Source organism: Haliotis cracherodii, unplaced genomic scaffold (genome assembly GCF_022045235.1).
Source record: "Haliotis cracherodii isolate W230 unplaced genomic scaffold, xgHalCrac1.p SCAF_4, whole genome shotgun sequence".
Lineage (NCBI taxonomy): Eukaryota > Metazoa > Mollusca > Gastropoda > Lepetellida > Haliotidae > Haliotis > Haliotis cracherodii.
In genome coordinates, this window is record NW_027266297.1 from 39,277,315 (window position 1) to 39,295,317 (window position 18,003).

The following is an 18,003-nucleotide window of genomic DNA, read 5'->3' on the forward strand; positions in this document are numbered from 1 at the left end:
ACAGATGCGAGTACCCATATATAAATCAAGCAGATGATAATTCAAAGGAACTAGGATCTGTACTGAAATTGGTATTGAAATAATAAAGAAGTTGAAATCCACAAGTTTTATGGCAGGCCTGGCAAAAACTATTTAGGTACACTATAAAACAATATGATCATGTATACTCTGCAGTTGATGGACCCTTTATACTTTCTTCAACATATAAAAGTCAGAACGAATGCCTGCATAGTGAGAAAGAAATGTGAACATTAGCTATACTTGTAGTGTAAACATTTTTATTGTTAATGTCATTACACAGTATATAACGTGACTAACCACTATACCGGTAGTGATATGGGTAGGGTCCTACCCAGGTCCTACCCGACCGAGTACCGTCTCAGCCCTACCAGAGGTGAGATGAGGTGAATTTTTTTTTTTAATGATTTGGATTTGGGTACTTGTACATGGGTATGTGTGTCTGCTTGTACAAGTCCAGACTGATGCCAGTCTTATAGTGCTGCTCACTGAGATACTGACCAATGAAGATCCCAGGTAGAATAGGTCTTCAGTAACCAATATTTGCGGTAAAAGGCGACCGACAAACAGACCGACTATGCTTGTCGTAAGAGGTCGGGCACACTAACTTGGTTAATGCATGTTAATGTGGATTGATGTTGATGATGTCAATCACTGGATTGTCTGGTCCAGACTTGATTATTTACGGACCGCCACTGTCATATAGCTGGAATATTGCTGAGCAGGCCTTAAACAACAAACTCACTCAATCACTGAGATACCATGCCACAGTTTAACATGAATACCTCATTCAGACAGAGAGTACTAACTCCGAGCCAACCAGTCCTTGTTTTATCCCCTTTATGCCGAGCGCCAGACAGGGTAACAACAAGTACCATCTTTTAACATGTTTTGGTATGATGCTGCTGAGGATCGAACCCCCCGACCTTCCGCAGACACACTATCACCAGACCACGGAGGCGGTCTTCAAAATGTTGTCAGTTCCAGTAACTAATCATACTAAAAGTTCTGAGTTTCAAAATGAACCCCGATCATCTGTACATAAGGTTATCTTGAGTTCAGAAATGACCAAATTGCGTTCTCTTCAAACTATATTTCAATGGGAATGTACATTCAGCCTCAACATAGATTCCGTGATACATACAAACACTCATGAAATAGTACAGACACCAAACAATATTTACATATTTATTTACAAACATATACAAATCTCCTAACTTCTTAACCATCAATGAATATACACACATCTGTGGTCACACACGATGATGCTGTGATGTATATTGGACATAATCCCACGAGATAAGACTATATACTTCCCAGGGAGATGAAAATGGAATTTGAATGCTTTGTTTTTTGGTTTGATTGTTGTTTAACGCCTCACTCAGCAGTATTCCAGCTATATGACGGTGGTCTGCAAATAATCAAGTCTGGACCAGACTATCCAGTGATTGATATCATGAGCACTGATCCACACAATTGGGATACGATGACATGCATCAACCAAGTCAGCAAGCCTGACCACCTGATCCCATTAGTCACCTCTTACGACAAACATACAGTTGTTTCTAACGGCAATCATGGGTTGCTGAAGACGTATTTGTATGTACAGTGATCCTTTGACTGGGTGAATAATGTCCTGCTCTGTGAACATGCCTCCGTCGTGGAGAACATAATCACAGGAAATCCTACTGTCATTTCTTGCAGCAAGGACGTGTTTTACAAGCAGACGTGAACTGAACATTTGACTACTGTTTTGACTCCTAAACAGCTGAATAAGTTCAGAAGCAGAATCTATTAATATCTCAACAATTATTCTTATGGTTGAATTGATATTCAATGAGCCCTTGTTGCAAAGTAAATTCACATGATACAGGTGTGCTACAATTAGATGATTGGTGGAAGAGATGTCTCTGTAACAACATAACGTTATGACATGCTTGTCTGACCTTTAAATAGTTCAACCTTCTGACACTAGTATTTCTTGATAGTATAGTTCAGGATAAGTCTGACATGACACTACCGGAATGTCATGTGAATGAGTTTGTTTCAACGTCACTTAGAAAGGTATTCAGTCATCATGGTGCATCAGCTTCATATGGGAGGAACGCCTGAAGTGATGCAGGTCTAGGACTTTTGGTGAAACCCATGAGCAGGACGATGGTGCAGACAAACCTAAAAGGGCAAAGATTCAAACCCATGGGTTTCCGGCATGTCCACTGTACGCAGCTCTGCAGAACGGACTTAAGCGCCTTAGACGACTGTGCCACCCATGTCCTTACCCTGTAACCATGACTCCCGTCATTCTTGACACCAATGTTTGTATGTTCTGCTACCCATTGGATAAGATGGAATATGAAAAAAGTTGGATTGAGCCGCTCCGGATTTCACTTGACTGTCATGCTGATGATCCGGACATCATCGTAAGGTTTGTCTGTCTTGGGATTGGTCTTCACATTGCCCAGGTTCTCAACCACCTCGATACCCTTGAAAACTCTCCCGAACACCGTATGCTTGTTATCCAGCCATGGCTAAAAGAAGACAAAGATGAAGAACATGAAATATAATAATTTTACATGCAATTTAGAACTGACTCATTGAGTTGAGTCATAAATATATTCTTATTGCATCATCTTAATCTCATGGTTTTGCTTTGGTTTGTTGTTTTACGCCGAACTCAGCAATATTCCAGCTATATGACGGTGGTCTGTAAATAATTGAGTCTGGACCAGACAATCCAGTGATTAATATCATGAGCGTCGATCCACGCAATTAGGATCGATGGCATGCATCAACCAAGTCAGCGAGCCTGACCACCCGATCCCGTTAGTCACCTTTTACGACAAGCATAGTCGCCTTTTACGGCAAGCATGGGTTGCTGAAGACCTATTCTACCCCGGATCTTCACGGGTCTAATCTCATCGAACCAAACATTAGGGATGTGATTTGGTAAAAACAAATGTATTGCACCATATGGAGATACAGGTGTTGTTTGTACGTTTTGCAATATATTGGGAGATAAAGTGCTAGACTATGATTAACACTAATTGTTCTTTCAGATCCTAGTTTCTACATGCTAAAGTAAATACTGTAAATTATACAATAAATTATATATTTATACTACATATCCTACTTTACACTATTCGGGGTCCATCGCACGGGAATGCAATGGTGCGTGACCCATGATTACAGTGAGACTATAGTGATATATGGGGTGTGTTGGGGTGAGATGTTTTTTAAAAGCTGGAAACTTTGTTCTCAGATGTTTCCATACCAGGATCGAAGAACAAGGAGGAATGCATAGTGTGAGATAGGATAAGGTTAATAATGATACAATGTCAAAGTCGGCATGGTCAGTCACCGCCATTTTGTATATTGTATGGATACAGGGGAGATAATAAATTAAGAGAAAAAACACTTCCACATTTCCGCAGTTTCATCAATCAGTTCCGAAAGGAAACATCGTTTAAGAATTTCTGTGTAGATTTTAGGTTAAACTATACAAATAGTAACAGATATGTTATCTATTTTTTAACCAACTTACCAGAAGAAAGACAAAAGATTGCAATATGTATCAATTTAGAAGCGTTTTGCATTTTACCGTAATATTGTGCAGGGTGCGTTGTTCAAAACAACCTTAGTGCTATGACTGTCATAAGCGTTAAGATCACTTTGTGAATGGCACCTGGCAGTTACTCAGTATGAATAGGATATTTAGATTCTCTAGTTTTTGTGTTAACTTTCAATTACCGTTGGAACAAGTGTGACGAAGAACTGGGAGCCGTTGGTGTTGGGTCCAGCGTTGGCCATGCTCAATGTGTAGGGTCTGTCGTGACGCAGCTTGGGATGGAACTCATCTTCAAACTCTCCGCCCCAGATGGACTCTCCGCCCGTACCGTTGCCTGCAATACACAACAAGTTGTACAGAAGGCAGCATCTCCTGGTGACTTTTCACTTATCATGTCTCAGTTTATAGGTGAGGTGAAATGGGGTTTAACATCGCGTCCAAGATTATTGCACTTATATAGCGACGTGCATGAACGTGTGTGTGTTTGTGTGTGTGTGTGGCTGCTTGTACTAGTCCGAACTGATGCCGATTTATAGTGCTAGCTCACTGAGATACCATGCTGCAGTTTAACATGAATACCCCACTCGGACACAGAATACTGACTCCGAGCCGACCAGTCCTTGTTTTAGCCCCTTAATGCTGAGCGCCAGACAGGGTAACAACAAGTACCATCTTTGAACGTCTTTTGGTATGATGCGGTCGGGGATCGAACCCCGGACCTTCCGCTCTCCTGGCGGACGACTAGACCACGGAGGCAGTCCTCTTCAGTTTATAAGAGTTGCACAGACAGTGGTGCAACATACCATTGGTACATGCATTTGTACTATTGCCAATCATTTCGACATGCTGGTCTGTAAATATTAAACGTCAACGCAGAGAATAACCAGTCTCAATTATCCTCCAAAAATAGAGGTGAAAACTATATGAATAGATCAGTGAAAATCAGTGATGAAACAAAGTGTTCGCAAAAAGCGTTAGCAGTAACACCCACCACCCACACAACACAAAGTAAGCGTTTGTTGCCTGACACCTCACTGCATTACTCCTGCCATGTGACGCGGCCTGTAAACAAGCCAGACAATCAGGTGATGGACCAGAAAATCCAGTGATGCCGATGCACACTTACTGATTTTGTTCACACTTCTAAGTGATGCAACGCAATACCCACTCCTACCTACCTTGAGGATCTCCAGTTTGAATCATAAACCCTTTGATGACTCGGTGAAAGACATGACCATTGAAGTAGCCATTCTTTGCATGAACACAGAAATTTTCCACAGTTTTTGGACACCTAAAAATGAAAAGAAAAAAGTAAAGAAACTGATAAAAGTGCAAGTCATTTATCCCTTATGACATGTGTTACTGGTTCTCAAACACTATCAACACCCCCTGCAGTCGAGACTTAACTACTCATTTTCACTAGTAATAGTGTTTGGTGTAACATTTATTAAAGAATACATTTAAGGTAAGAATCGATACTTTTTACTCAGTGTGTGATTGTGATCGATACTTGTAATGAGAAGTAAAAAAGCTGCGATCTCCTCATGCACCCAACTACTACTCTTGACTGCATCAGATGCACACTATTTGAATGGCGTGGCCATTGTGCAAATAATCAAATCATGTTTCAAACAAACAATCATATGAATCTGGGCCTCTTTCACAAAGAAGTCGTAGTGCTATGACTAAACTATGGGAATTATGACAATCTTAGCGCCACAACTGTCAAAAATCTATGTTAAACTATGGGAATTATGACAATCTTAGCGCCACAACTGTCATAAATCTATGTTAAACTTCGGGAGTTTTGTCAATTGAAGAGCTACAACTGTTATCAATCTATGTTAAACTATTTGCGGGATGACAATCGAAGACCAACTTTGAACAGAGAATTACAGTGCCTTAGACAACTTGGAAGCCCTTAACCAAGACTTTCTAGCATTGCCATAGGATCTGTTGTCTTGGTTTTTCCAGCCTTATGCATGACTATTCTATTATATAATAGAGAGTTGACCAAATTGTTGTATCAACTTAATACTCACTCCTTAGAGAACAGCTTGCAATGTACATCTCCCATGGTTGTGTGGATGACCACGTTCTCCGACACGCGGGTATAGGATAGATCCTGGAATGTAGAAAGAAAGTTAAACTCAAAGATACTTTTTCTTCTGTTGTTTGTGAAATGGGTTTTTTACATTGCATTCAAAATTATTGCTAGCCCACTGAGATACCATGCTGCAGTTTAACATGAATACTACACTCAGACACAGTACACTGACACCGAGCTCACCAGTCCTTGTTTTATCCCCAAATGCCAAGCGCCAGGCAGGGACACAAGTACCATCTTTTAGTGTCTTTTTGTACAACAGGATCGTGGATTGAACCATCGACCTTCCGCACCCCAGACAGATGCTCTAATCAATAGACAACACAGGCATCATGTGTGAAGGGAGTTCGGTAGTGTATCATATATTCAGTTGGCTGAGTTTCAAATTCAGGCATCAATCATTGTCAATGACTATCTGTTTTAAATGTAAGTAAATATTTCTTTCATGGTGACAGAGTCACCTGCAAATTAACTGTATAACATGGATTAGATGCCGCAAACGTGTCATCGTAGAATGTATTTTGGGTGAGATTGCTACAAAGGATTCCGTGTGATCTCACCTGCGTGGCTGCCACCACCTCCTCCTTGGATGGCTTCTCGTTGAACACATCACGCTCAGTCTCAGCACTGCAACATACAGTTTACTTATTATTAACATCACTACACCTACTTCATCATACAGCCACCTGACAGTACGTAATTCAGGGATGTGGACTCTTGCTCTTTAACATTTTACTTTCTCATGGAGAATATTGATATTTTATTTCAACTGAAAATTGCAAATGCCCTCCCCATCTCTCTCTTAGTGACTGTGTTACATGATAGTTTCTGTGAGTTTTCGTAACAAGACATAAATGTGACATATGGATGTAAAAGGTTAAAATGTCTCTGAATTTAAGAAAATAAGAGGTGAGGTGAGAAGAGTTTTATGTTGCGATCAAGATTGATGCACTTTGACAGTGATTCACATATGTGTGTAGCTGCTTGCAGGTTCTTATTAGCTCACTGGGAAACCATGCCACAGTTTGACATGGATAGACCACTCAGACACAGTTTGCTGACTCAAAAAAACAAAACCACCAGTCTATGTTTTATCACATTATTGCCGAGGGCCAGGCAAGTACAATCTTTGAGTGTCTTTTGGTTTTTGTCTTGGGATCGAACCACCGCCCTTCCACTCTCTGGGCAGACACTATCCATTACACCATGGAGGTGGTCAAAGAAAATAAGAACTAAAAAAATCCAAATTTTGAAAAAAAAAGAAGAAGATTTTTTCTTCATTAGCCTGCACAAAATTTGGAATCCTAGCATAATATCTGGATCATTACCTCTTTGTGTCCTCAGGCGCTCTCTTGGTGAAGAGATAGAACCTGTTCTTCTTGAATGCTGTACACAGGAGGGTTGGATCCAGCTGGACATTCTGGAGGATGGGGTTGTCCGATGCCACCATGTCCGCATCAACTGCTGCCTTCTTCTTCTTCCCAGAACCCTGGAAGAGTGCCAGCTGGATAAACCTGGCGTTCTCCGGTTTTCCCAGGATCCTGGTACACCGGTTTGTGTGCAGGTTAATCACTGCAACACAGATGAATCATTTCATGAGTTGTATATGTGTTAATAATGGAGTGTACAAGATATTATCATACCTCCATGTCAGAATGTCTGATTGGTCCACGTGATCTTGACTTGGAGGGGAATAAATTTCTCGGAGGGGGGATAAATCTCTTATACCCCGCCATGAGCAAGACAGGCTGTATGTGGATTTCTGAGAGGAAGAGTAAATCCCTTATACCCGAAGCAAAAAGCTGCACGCTTTTCCCCAAGTCAGTGGAAGTTGTGTGACATAGCGCATGACAAAGTATGTTATCTGTTCATTTACCTGAAGCGACATGATATAGTTTTTAAATCCTCACAATATAGGAAATAGGATGGACTTAGGTTGAGTTCCTGGCCATAAGCACTATTTAGGCTCACAGAGCAATAGTTCTAGACCTAGAAATTATTTCCCCATGCTGTTGGTCACTTCAAAACACTAAACTCATTGTTTAAAAAATGAGTATGACAACATATACTTTTTGCAAGGAAAAGTCACCAATTCAATATGAAATATATCAAAACAGCCATTATACTGTATAATATTTACCCATTTAAAATGAAAATCTAGTACACAGAGAAACAAAGACATGATCTGAAGGTAGACGTCTCACTTTGTATGTACAGGGGTCAGACAAGGACATGTATTCTGTCAATCTTTGCTGTTCTGTTGGTGAGGTGAGGTGAAATGGGGTTTAACGTCGCGTCCAAGATAATTGCACTTATATAGCGACGTGCATGCACATGTATGTGTGTGTGTATGTGGCTGCTTGTACTAGTCCGGACTGATGCTGATTTATAGTGCTAGCACACTGAGATACCATGCCGCAGTTTAACATGAATACCCCACTCAGACACAGTATACTGACTCCGAGCCGACCAGTCCTTAATGCCGAGCGCCAGGCAGGGTAACAACAAGTACCATCTTTTAATGTCTTTTGGTATGATGCGGCTGGGGATCGAGCCCCGGACCTTCCGCTCTCCGGGCGGACGCTCTACCACTAGACCACGGAGGCGGTCCCTGTTCTGTTGGGGTACCTTAGACATTCACACCTAATCGCAACCAGGACTGCTGGCTGTGTACCAGGACATTACATCCCTTGACATATCATCCACTAAACTAAACAGAGAGACAGATATAAGGATACTAATTAGTGAAATGAAAATCAAGGAAAATCATTTTTGTAACATCCTTCATGTTCATTTTTCCAAACTTTTATTTCAAAGTCCCATTGGAATTTAACCACATATCAGCCCTGGGATTTCATTTTATTGTCATTTCTGTTTTAATAAAAACAAGACAAAACACCGCCCGGCCATGCTTGCTGCTTTCATTAAGTTTATTTGGCAGTAGAATGTGAGTGAGTTGGGTATAACGCCGCTTTTAACATTAGTCCAGATATATCATGACGTGTCTGCTTAATGTGGGAGGAAATCCTGAAGTGATGCAGGTCTCAGACATTTACCATTTTGGTGAAACCCACGAGCACGGGTATGGTGCTGACAAACCTAGAAACCTAATGCGGGCACAACCGGGATTTGAACCCACAATCATAGGTTTCTGTCATGTCCAGGGGACGCAACTCTGTACAGCGAATCACGGCGCCTTGGAAGACTGGGCCACCTGTGCCCCCAGTAGAATGTGGGGTGCTGTATGGGGTGTTATCTTCCTAAAGAGACTTACCTTTGACTCCCAGCATTGTGCTGTACAATATGAAGTAGCCACTCTCATCAAACACTGGAATAGAACACAGTTTCAATCAGCCCCAATAGAAGAACAAGACAACTGGTATATATCTCACACATACAACAGTTAGAACAATGGACTAATCTGAACATGTCTGTTCATGACACCTTATGCCACTGACCTTCAGACTGATGACAATACACAAAGGACCTATTACAAGTCTTTGGGAATCAGCGGTACTTCATCACCATTGGTAATAATTGTTTTGTTCCAACCTTTAGACCACTGACTATAGTGAATGAGTGAGTTGGGTTTAACGCCGCTTTTAACAGTATTCCAATCACGGCGTGTCAGCTTGAAGTGGGAGGAAAGCCCAAAGTAATGCCGGTTTTAGACGTCTACCACTTTGGTGAAACCCACAAGCACGGGTATGATGCTGACAAACCTAGAAACATAAAAGGGGCGAACCGGGATTCAAACCCACAATCATAGTTTTTGGCGTGCCCAGCGGACGCAACTCTGCACAGAGAAACTCCCTCGTTCTGCAGTTGATGATCATTGTGTTTATGTGTAATTTGTTACAGATCAACACGATTAATGGAATACCTGAACATTTAAAATGATATACATCAAGTAGTATTTCTATCCACAAATGATTATTGTATGGGCACAACTGATGATTGCATTGTCGAAGGGTAGCCGAATGATTATGTTTGATCATTGGAACAGACCATTACTGTAATAATAGTGGGATGGTGCTGATAAGTAAGTGAGTATTGTTTTACACCACTTTTAGCAATACTCCAGCAATATCATGGTGGGGGACACCAGAAACAGCGTCACACATTGAACCCACGTCGGGAATCGAACCCGGGTCTTCAGCATGGCAGAATGCTTTAACCACTAGGCTACCCGACCACCCCTATGGTGCTGACAAACCACAAAACATTATCAGGGAGAATTTGACCCCTGGGACAAGTGGATCCTCCCAGGGTCGAATGACGCAACTGTACTTCAGGTTTTACAATTAAACACAAATGTAGGGTAATAATACCAACACAAATAGTGATCACTTCTAAACATGTTAAGCAGATCGCAAATTTCGAACATAAGTACAAATTTGACATGGCTGATATAATCAACTCAAGTATTGCAGTACATCCTGAACATAATTGACAATTTTCAAGAAAATGATAAACCTGAAAGATTTCATCACAATGATGTGATAATGAAATAATTCCAATTACAAACTTACCAACATTGACGAGGGAAAAGGAATCAGACTTCTCCAGATCTCTCTCCACAGCCAGACGACGGCCAAACTCCATGTTTGGTATTTGCTGTTTCATCTGAAATGAAAAAAGTCCCAAGATGCTCCAGTGTGGTATTTTTCTGTGCTAAGTGGTCATTCATAATCATTTCAGTCATGTAGGATCCTAGCATCAATTGTCTAGGTAGGGCTGGTCTGGCATGGCAGTCTGGAGATGCCGAATGTGTACAGGCCCTGTAACAAATGTTTTTTTGGGGATAACACTTTCTTAGTAAAGTACAGATTCTAGCACTTTTTGGGGTTGCGTTCTGCGCAGTATTCGAGTGAGTGAGTTGGGTTTAACGCCACTTTTAACATTATTCCAGTTATATCACGGCATGTCAGCTTAATGTGGGAGGAAAGCCCGAAGTGATGAAGGTCTCAGATGTTTACCACTTCGGTGAAACCCATGAGCACGGGTATGGTGCTGACAAACCTAGAAACATAATCCGGGCAAACCGGGATTCGAACCAACAATCATAGGCGTGCCCAAGGGTCGCAACTCTTCACAGCAAATCGCAGCGCCTTAGACGGCTGGGCCACCCCTGCCCCTTCCTGGATTCAAATCCACACTGCCAGTTTGAGGCACCTAATTGCAAGCACACAAAGTCGGCGATCTAACCCACTCAGCCAGTTTGGCTTCCACAAAAATGAAAGTCTGACAACTAGTAGTCAAGATCACATACTTTGTGTACCCCTCTGACAAGTGTAAATTGGCAGAGCTCCCATGGCCGAAAGCTATGAACACACAAGGCCATTATATTTGAGATAACACTTTCTCAGTAACCCAACCCCCAAGTACTAGAATCTGTACTTTACTTTGAAAGTGTTATTCCAAATATAACTGTTACATTTGACCACTTTCTAAATGGCATTGTGTGTTCATGTATTGGCCCTGCATCCTACTCGGCCATCCAGCATACAGAAACCGAATGGATACACAGAAATGTAACAGAAATACAGGAAAAGAAAAGCAACTGATGAGGAAAAGATACCTGTTGAAGTTCTGTGAACTGTTTTAAGCTTTCATCCAACACCTTGAACAGCTTCCCAGTCAGGAACTTAAATATCCTCACCTGAAATCAACACAGTCAGTGAGTGAGTGAGTATGGTTTTACGCCGCTTTCAGCAATATTCCAGCAATATCACGGCGGGGGGACACCAGAAATGGACTCCACACATTGTACCCATGTCGGGAATCGAACCCGGGTCTTCGGCGTGAAGAGCGAACGCTTTAACCACTAGGCTACCCGACCGCCCCTGAAATCAACACAAGCAAGCACCATGTACTGCTAAGCATACTTAAGGCAGACCAATTTCTAGTGTAGCATATAGTCAGAATGTCTCTGGCATGTGCGGTGTGTATCCACTCTATGTTGTTATGGTTGGGTCAGCCTCTTTCCAAGGTACATAGTGATTTCCCCAGACTGGGGTAGGTATACGCCGCTAGTTCGCACATTCCCTGTATGTACAGGGCTTGTTTTATGCATTTTATCCCCAAAAGCCTAAAGGCAGAGGGGAAAAAAATACATGAAACAATCACTTCTAAAAAACATAATAAATATATGACTATATTCATTACTGCATTGTGCCTGCTAATATATTATCTTGGACAAAAATGATATTGCACATTCACCTTTTTGGAGGGTGGGAGGGGAATGGAAGCTACGGTTTTGCTTCAGGTGAAGTATGTGCTCAAGCATGTGGGAGAGAGCAGGCACTGTAGAAAATGGCAATGCAGACAGTGATTATATCTCATTTCAGATATTTGGGTGCAATGGCTAAACATGCTAAAAAGTGACAAATGGGTCTGTAAAACAAGAAATTATAATGTCCTCGCCTTACGGTTGTGTGACATTACAAATATTCAACAAGACCCATTGCTCTTGTAAATAGCTCAGTTTGGTCTCTCTAAGTGATACTCGTGAAGATCCAGGTTAGATTAGGCCTTCAGCTAGCCATGCTAGCTGTAAATGGGGACCTTGCTTGTTGTGTGGGGCGACTTACGGGATCGGGTGGTCAGAATCGTTGATATGGTTGATGCATGTCATCGTATCACAATTATGTAGAACGATGCTCATGATGTCAATCTCTGGATTGTCTGGTCCAGGCTTGATTTGTTACAGACCACCGTCAACAAGATGGAATATTGCTGAGTGCGGCGTTAAACAACAAACAAACAAGCAAAGGAATCTCTAAATGAATTTCAGGCCAGTGAGTCGGTTTCATGAACTTAAACCTACATTGTATGAAGGGAGACAACTCTATCAACTTATTTCCCCACTTGCTGTGAAGTGAAACTCACCTTGCGATCTGTGGCTAAAGTAGCCATGAGTTGTCCATTGGGTGAGAACGCGATACTTGTTGGAACAGCTTTCTTCTGTGAATGGACAAGGTGATCAAGGTGCTTACAATAAATTTGGAATTGAAACATTACAGAACCATCATCAGATAATGTGATGGGTCATTCTTTGAAAATTAATCAGAAGTCATTGTAAATATTCATATTATGGCTGATATTCCAATAAGTACTTAATTCCCCCCCCCAAAAAAAATTAAGATTTTACTGAAAGATAGTTCAGATGTTTATCAAAGTGTTCCAGAGTGATTGGTCTTCATTTCAAAGTTAAGACTCGTTGATGAATTAACCGTCACATGTTTGAAGACAACTGTGGTCTACTATTTGGCTGATACGATAAATACTTACCATCATGAAGTCATAGAGATCTGTGTCAGTTTTAAACTCCCACTCCAACACTTTAGGGAACTTGTAGTCCTGCCTGGCACCACCCCAACACTCTATCATGCCACTCCTGTCCACGGAGACTGCCACCTCCAACACTGGGTTGTACTGCAATACAATGTACAACAGTTAACTTGTGTCCACCTTCAACACTGGGTTGTACTGCAATACAATGTACAACAGTTAACTTGTGTCCTGCTCCAACACTGAGTTGTACTGCAATACAATGTACAACAGTTAACTTGTGTCCTACTCCAACATAGGGTTGTACTGCAATACAATGTACAACAGTTAACTTGTGTCCTACTCCAACATAGGGTTGTACTGCAATACAATGTACAACAGTTAACTTGTGTCCTACTCCAACACTGAGTTGTACTGCAATACAATGTACAACAATTACCTTGTGTCCTACTCCAACACTGGGTTGTACTGCAATACAATGTACAACAGTCTACTTGTGTCCTACTCAAACACTGGGTTGTACTGCAATACAATGTTCAACAGTTAACTTGTGTCCTACTCCAACACTGAGTTGTACTGCAATACAATGTACAACAATTACCTTGTGTCCTTCTCCAATACTGGGTTGTACTGCAATACAATGTACAACAGTTAATTTGTGTCCTACCCCAACACTGGGTCGTACTGCAATACAATGTATAACAGTTAACGTGTGTCCTACTCCAACACTGGGTTGTACTGCAATACAATGTACAACAGTTACCTTGTGTCCTACTCCAACACTGGGTTGTACTGCAATACAATGTACAACAGTTAACTTGTGTCCTACTCCAACACTGGGTTGTACTGCAATACAATGTACAACAGTTAACTTGAGTGCAAAGAACTTATCCTACATGTCCTATTTATGATTTCTTAATGAGTCTAAATAATGATGATTAAAGATGCAAATACCAATCAGTGAGGTACATGTATCGTTACAGGTCACATGTTTCTTTCTCCATACACGATATGAGTCAATCTGTTTCAAATGATGATAAATAAAGAAGTGCACAGTTAACACCAAAGCACATCTATATCGGGTTTCTAATTCCCAAGGCTTGACCCTTTTGTCTCTTCCCTGAACTTACCCGTATGATGGTGACAGGCTTGAAGTGAAGTTTTTCCAGAGAGTGGAGAGGCACACCTTCCCCCCTTCCATCGTATATGTGGATTGTGTTGCTTTCTTTCTCAGACCTGAAAGAGACTAGTACTTAATTTACAGGGACCATTACAATAGCTGCAACTGACAAAGGGAGAAAACTCTCCAGGGAATATTTTCCTTCCTTATGACAGTCCCTGACCAGGACTGCAGAATGAAGGTGTAACTGTCACTAGCATCTGGGATACACTGAAAAAGGTGTATTTACTGGATCACCAAAGTTATTTTTGACCTGTTTAAGCTTACAGGTGGCATATGCATGACACTGTCTCAAATAGGACAAATCTTATGACTAAATTATCTGTGTCTGAACACACGCCTATTGAATCCCCTGTATCTACTCACACGGCTAGTGCTGATATGGCATCCCCTGGCTTGTACACCCAGCCACTACACAGAGGAACGTAGCCCAGCTTTACCATGTTGATCATATCTGGAATAAGAGGATTTCTTAACATAATTGATCACTGGACATTTCAAGGCAAACGTGAACATTTGCCCAACACAGCACGAAAACTGTTGTTGAGGGACTAGAATGGTCATATCTTAGGTTTCTTATTTTGAAAAATACATGTTCATTATAAAACCAACCAGAATGATTCACATTGACCATTTCAGAAGCACATGTGATACCTGACACAGAAGGGACCAACTGTTCACTATAATGACACATTAACCTTGATAGGCCACAGCAATAGTACAGTTATATCACAGAATTGACGAAGTATTTGAGAAAAACAGTGATATCAAAAAAGAAAAAGAAAAAGAAATGCAGATGTCAAAAGTTCTGCAGCCCATGTGGAGACAAGGAAAGTAAGCTGTACATGTAACATGTGTAATCTGATATTGGAGGCAAACTGTTCTGAACACGTTGGAGAAACTCACCAAAGTTAACGACGTCAAAGACTTTGGCTGTCTTGTCATCCGACACAGTGCAACACAGTTCTCCATTACTGCTCACGGACATGTCCTGGATGTTTCCTGTTAAGAGACACCAGTCACAGAAGGTGGTGCTGAAATGGGCTTTCATGTTTCATTCAAGATTAGTGCATCTATATGAGCCATGGGATGAAATGGACATAGTGGTCAGTCCGATTGTAACCATAGTAACCCAAATGACTATTATTGGTTGTAACCATAGTAACCCTAATGACTATTATTGGTTGTAACCATAGTAACCCAAATGACTATTATTGGTTGTAACCATAGTAACCCTAATGAATATTATTGGTTGTAACCATAGTAACCCTAATGACTATTATTGCTGGGAAGTCATGTCTGGGCACTTGTATTAAAAGAATGTGTCTGTCAGTTCCCTGACATGCTCATGGGGGGATCCTCAGGACTGGTTACCTAGGTGACTTCGGAAGTGCTTGACAAACTCAATGCCCGTTTCTTCTGATTTCTTCCAAAACTTGACATGTCCGTCACAACTTCCTGTAATGATGAAGTCAGTCCTGCAACCCAGAAAGCCCAATGACACAATGTTGTTAGCTGTTTAAGAACTCAGACTGATCCATACAGTTATGACTTATTAGGTTATTTACACACAACCGTTATATCTATTTTACAGCTATTCATTAATTTACAAGACCTACACTTTTCAAGATCAAATCAGCTTATCACATACTTCATAAAGGAGCTAGTATCGTCATAGAAAAGATGTAATCGTCACCTTAGCATGCTTAGTACAAATAGAGAAGTTGTTATCCCCTAACATTTAGCCCAATGTCTTTTCATACAAATGACTGGTAAAAATTGGGAGTGAGTGGATATGGTTTTACGCCGCTTTTAGCAAGATTCCAGTAATATCATGGCAGGTGACATGGAAAATGGGCTTCATATATTGTACTCATGTGGAGAATCAAACTCGGGTCTTTGGTATGACGAGCGAACACTTTAACCATGTTAACCAGGAGACAACCCCCCTGTGGTAAACAGTGGGAGACGAAGACATTATCTGTCTACGAAATATGTTTGAGGAGAACAGGCTTCAAAATAGTGATATTGATACAGCAGTAAACAGGTGATGCTAGCCCCTGGGAATCACTTAAATGGTGGAGGTAATGAAACGAGAAGAATAAAGAAATGCTTCTTTTGTATGTTCACGAATTAGAAGTAAACCTCCAAAGCTCCATCATTACATTGGGCAAAGAAAACAATCCAAATATACATTCTGCCATTCTCTATGATACAAACCTTGTTACTGCGATATGAGTTATGATGTCTCGGTGCATGTAGCTCTTTTCATAGTATTCTGCACTGGGAATGTTCTCCATGTACACAGCCTCAAACTCAAGTACTGAAACCAGACAAAATGAAGATAAAGTTTGTGATGAGGCAAATCGGACATGATGCACCAAGATCCTTTAGACTTGTAACCTGTTTATTTAACATGCAAGGGACATAAAATGTAGGGTCTGAGACATGTGAGAGCAATCTACTGGTTCTTACTGGACAAGGCCAAATCTTTACACAAAAGGGAATTGTGTAATATACTGACAAAATTTGATAAATGGGGAACAAAAGCTACAGAAATAAGAGTGAAGACATTAGCAGGATTGTTTCTCAGATTTCAGTTAGTGCCACATGGACGGGATCACTAAAAGAGGTGGAACAGCTAACTCATACCCTAAATCACAACTATCCTTAAGTATCTTGACGGGGTGTTTGATTGGCAAGGGATACCTAATCCTAATGATTGGTAAGAGCTCCTTGATTGACATGATTGAAGCATTACTCTTTACTGGTTACACCTTTCCAGTCAGCGCTCAATCAGCATCGAACTCACGTTGTCAGCTTGAAGCAAAGGTAGGCTAATGAGTGAATCTAATTAGCTTATACTTTACCATGGTACCATGGGCGCTGTCACAAATAATTAGTGATGAACCAACGTATGATGTTTTTGTTAACTCTCAATTTCAAAACAAGATGACACCAAATCGTACATTTCCTGGATACAAACTCAAGTGTTTGGTTGTAAAGACCAACCAAAGATTCTAACCTTTCTGTTTCTTTGGCTTTGCTGCCTCTCCAGGCATAGGTCCAATCCAGCCATCATCTTCGTCGTTCTGTTCGACATCATCAATCTCACGTTTTGTGGACGCCGCCATTTTCCTAAGTTTGTCAAGGGAGGTAACTCTTACAACGAATACCTTTACGACCCACACTAAAAACAAAGTTTGGACGAATCGTTGTCATTTTCTATTGAGTCGGTGGGTGAGTGAGTGAGGCTAGATTTGGTCTAACGCCATTTTATGTCGTAGTTAGTAACAGTTGTGATGTAGCGATTTCCCTTTATAAAGAGCACAAGTCCTTATTCATTACAGTTTACTTTTAGACGCGACCAGAGATCGAATCTTGTTATCAGTCGGCCCATTTTAGTCTCGCATCTGTGGCGAGTAGTGGTGGTTTAGCTCGGAGGACTATATTCAAATGTGATGGAGGAGAAATGATCAACCTGAAAATTTAAACTATAATTCCAAATTGAGTTTTCCATTTTCATTACGCGATGGAACAGTGCATGCTGTTGTCCTCACGAAGTTTACTTACTACTGTGAATATAAAACTCCCTTTTCTCTCTGTGGTGCCTAATTTGATATCGAAATAAAATTTAAATCCGTCGACAAAGTATAAAATGCTGCATACATGTAAAAAATATTAGAAAAAAAATCAGTTATGCAAATATATCATTAATCCGTTTGGACTGGAATGAAACTCACATCAAGACAACAAACAAATAGGAATCCTATTGACTGACAGAGCTGTGCGGTACCCCAGGTCCAACAGGAAGAGATGACGATCCTGGCAAATTGTATC

The 18,003-nt window shown here is 40.9% G+C and overlaps 1 protein-coding gene across 1 annotated transcript; it reads right to left on the reverse strand.

Moving 5' to 3' along the window:
- Nucleotides 1-1,234: 1,234 nt before the first annotated feature.
- LOC139478459 (peptidylprolyl isomerase domain and WD repeat-containing protein 1-like) lies at nt 1,235-17,353 on the reverse strand. Its single transcript, XM_071260922.1, has 17 exons — nt 17,189-17,353; nt 16,384-16,486; nt 15,538-15,641; nt 15,070-15,165; nt 14,530-14,617; nt 14,114-14,219; nt 12,984-13,127; nt 12,582-12,656; nt 11,272-11,352; nt 10,223-10,316; nt 8,965-9,018; nt 7,019-7,262; nt 6,251-6,317; nt 5,626-5,708; nt 4,762-4,874; nt 3,766-3,917; nt 1,235-2,546 (listed from the first exon to the last, which is right to left on the reverse strand). Exons 1-17 carry the CDS (start codon nt 17,295-17,297, stop codon nt 2,403-2,405), a joined length of 1,857 nt encoding a protein of 618 aa, XP_071117023.1. The 5' UTR covers nt 17,298-17,353; the 3' UTR covers nt 1,235-2,402.
- Nucleotides 17,354-18,003: the final 650 nt, after the last annotated feature.

What these genes read in the sequence shown, in the direction of transcription:
- LOC139478459 (XM_071260922.1), bottom strand. Translation starts at nt 17,297, where the DNA reads ATGGCGGCGTCCACAAAACGTGAGATTGATGATGTCGAACAGAACGAC. An exon ending in GCGCCTGAGGACACAAAGAG is followed by an intron (nt 6,318 to 7,018) that starts GTAATGATCCAG and finishes TGTATGTTGCAG; the next exon opens with TGCTGAGACTGAGCGTGATG. An exon ending in TGCAAGCTGTTCTCTAAGGA is followed by an intron (nt 4,875 to 5,625) that starts GTGAGTATTAAG and finishes TTTCATTTTTAG; the next exon opens with GTGTCCAAAAACTGTGGAAA.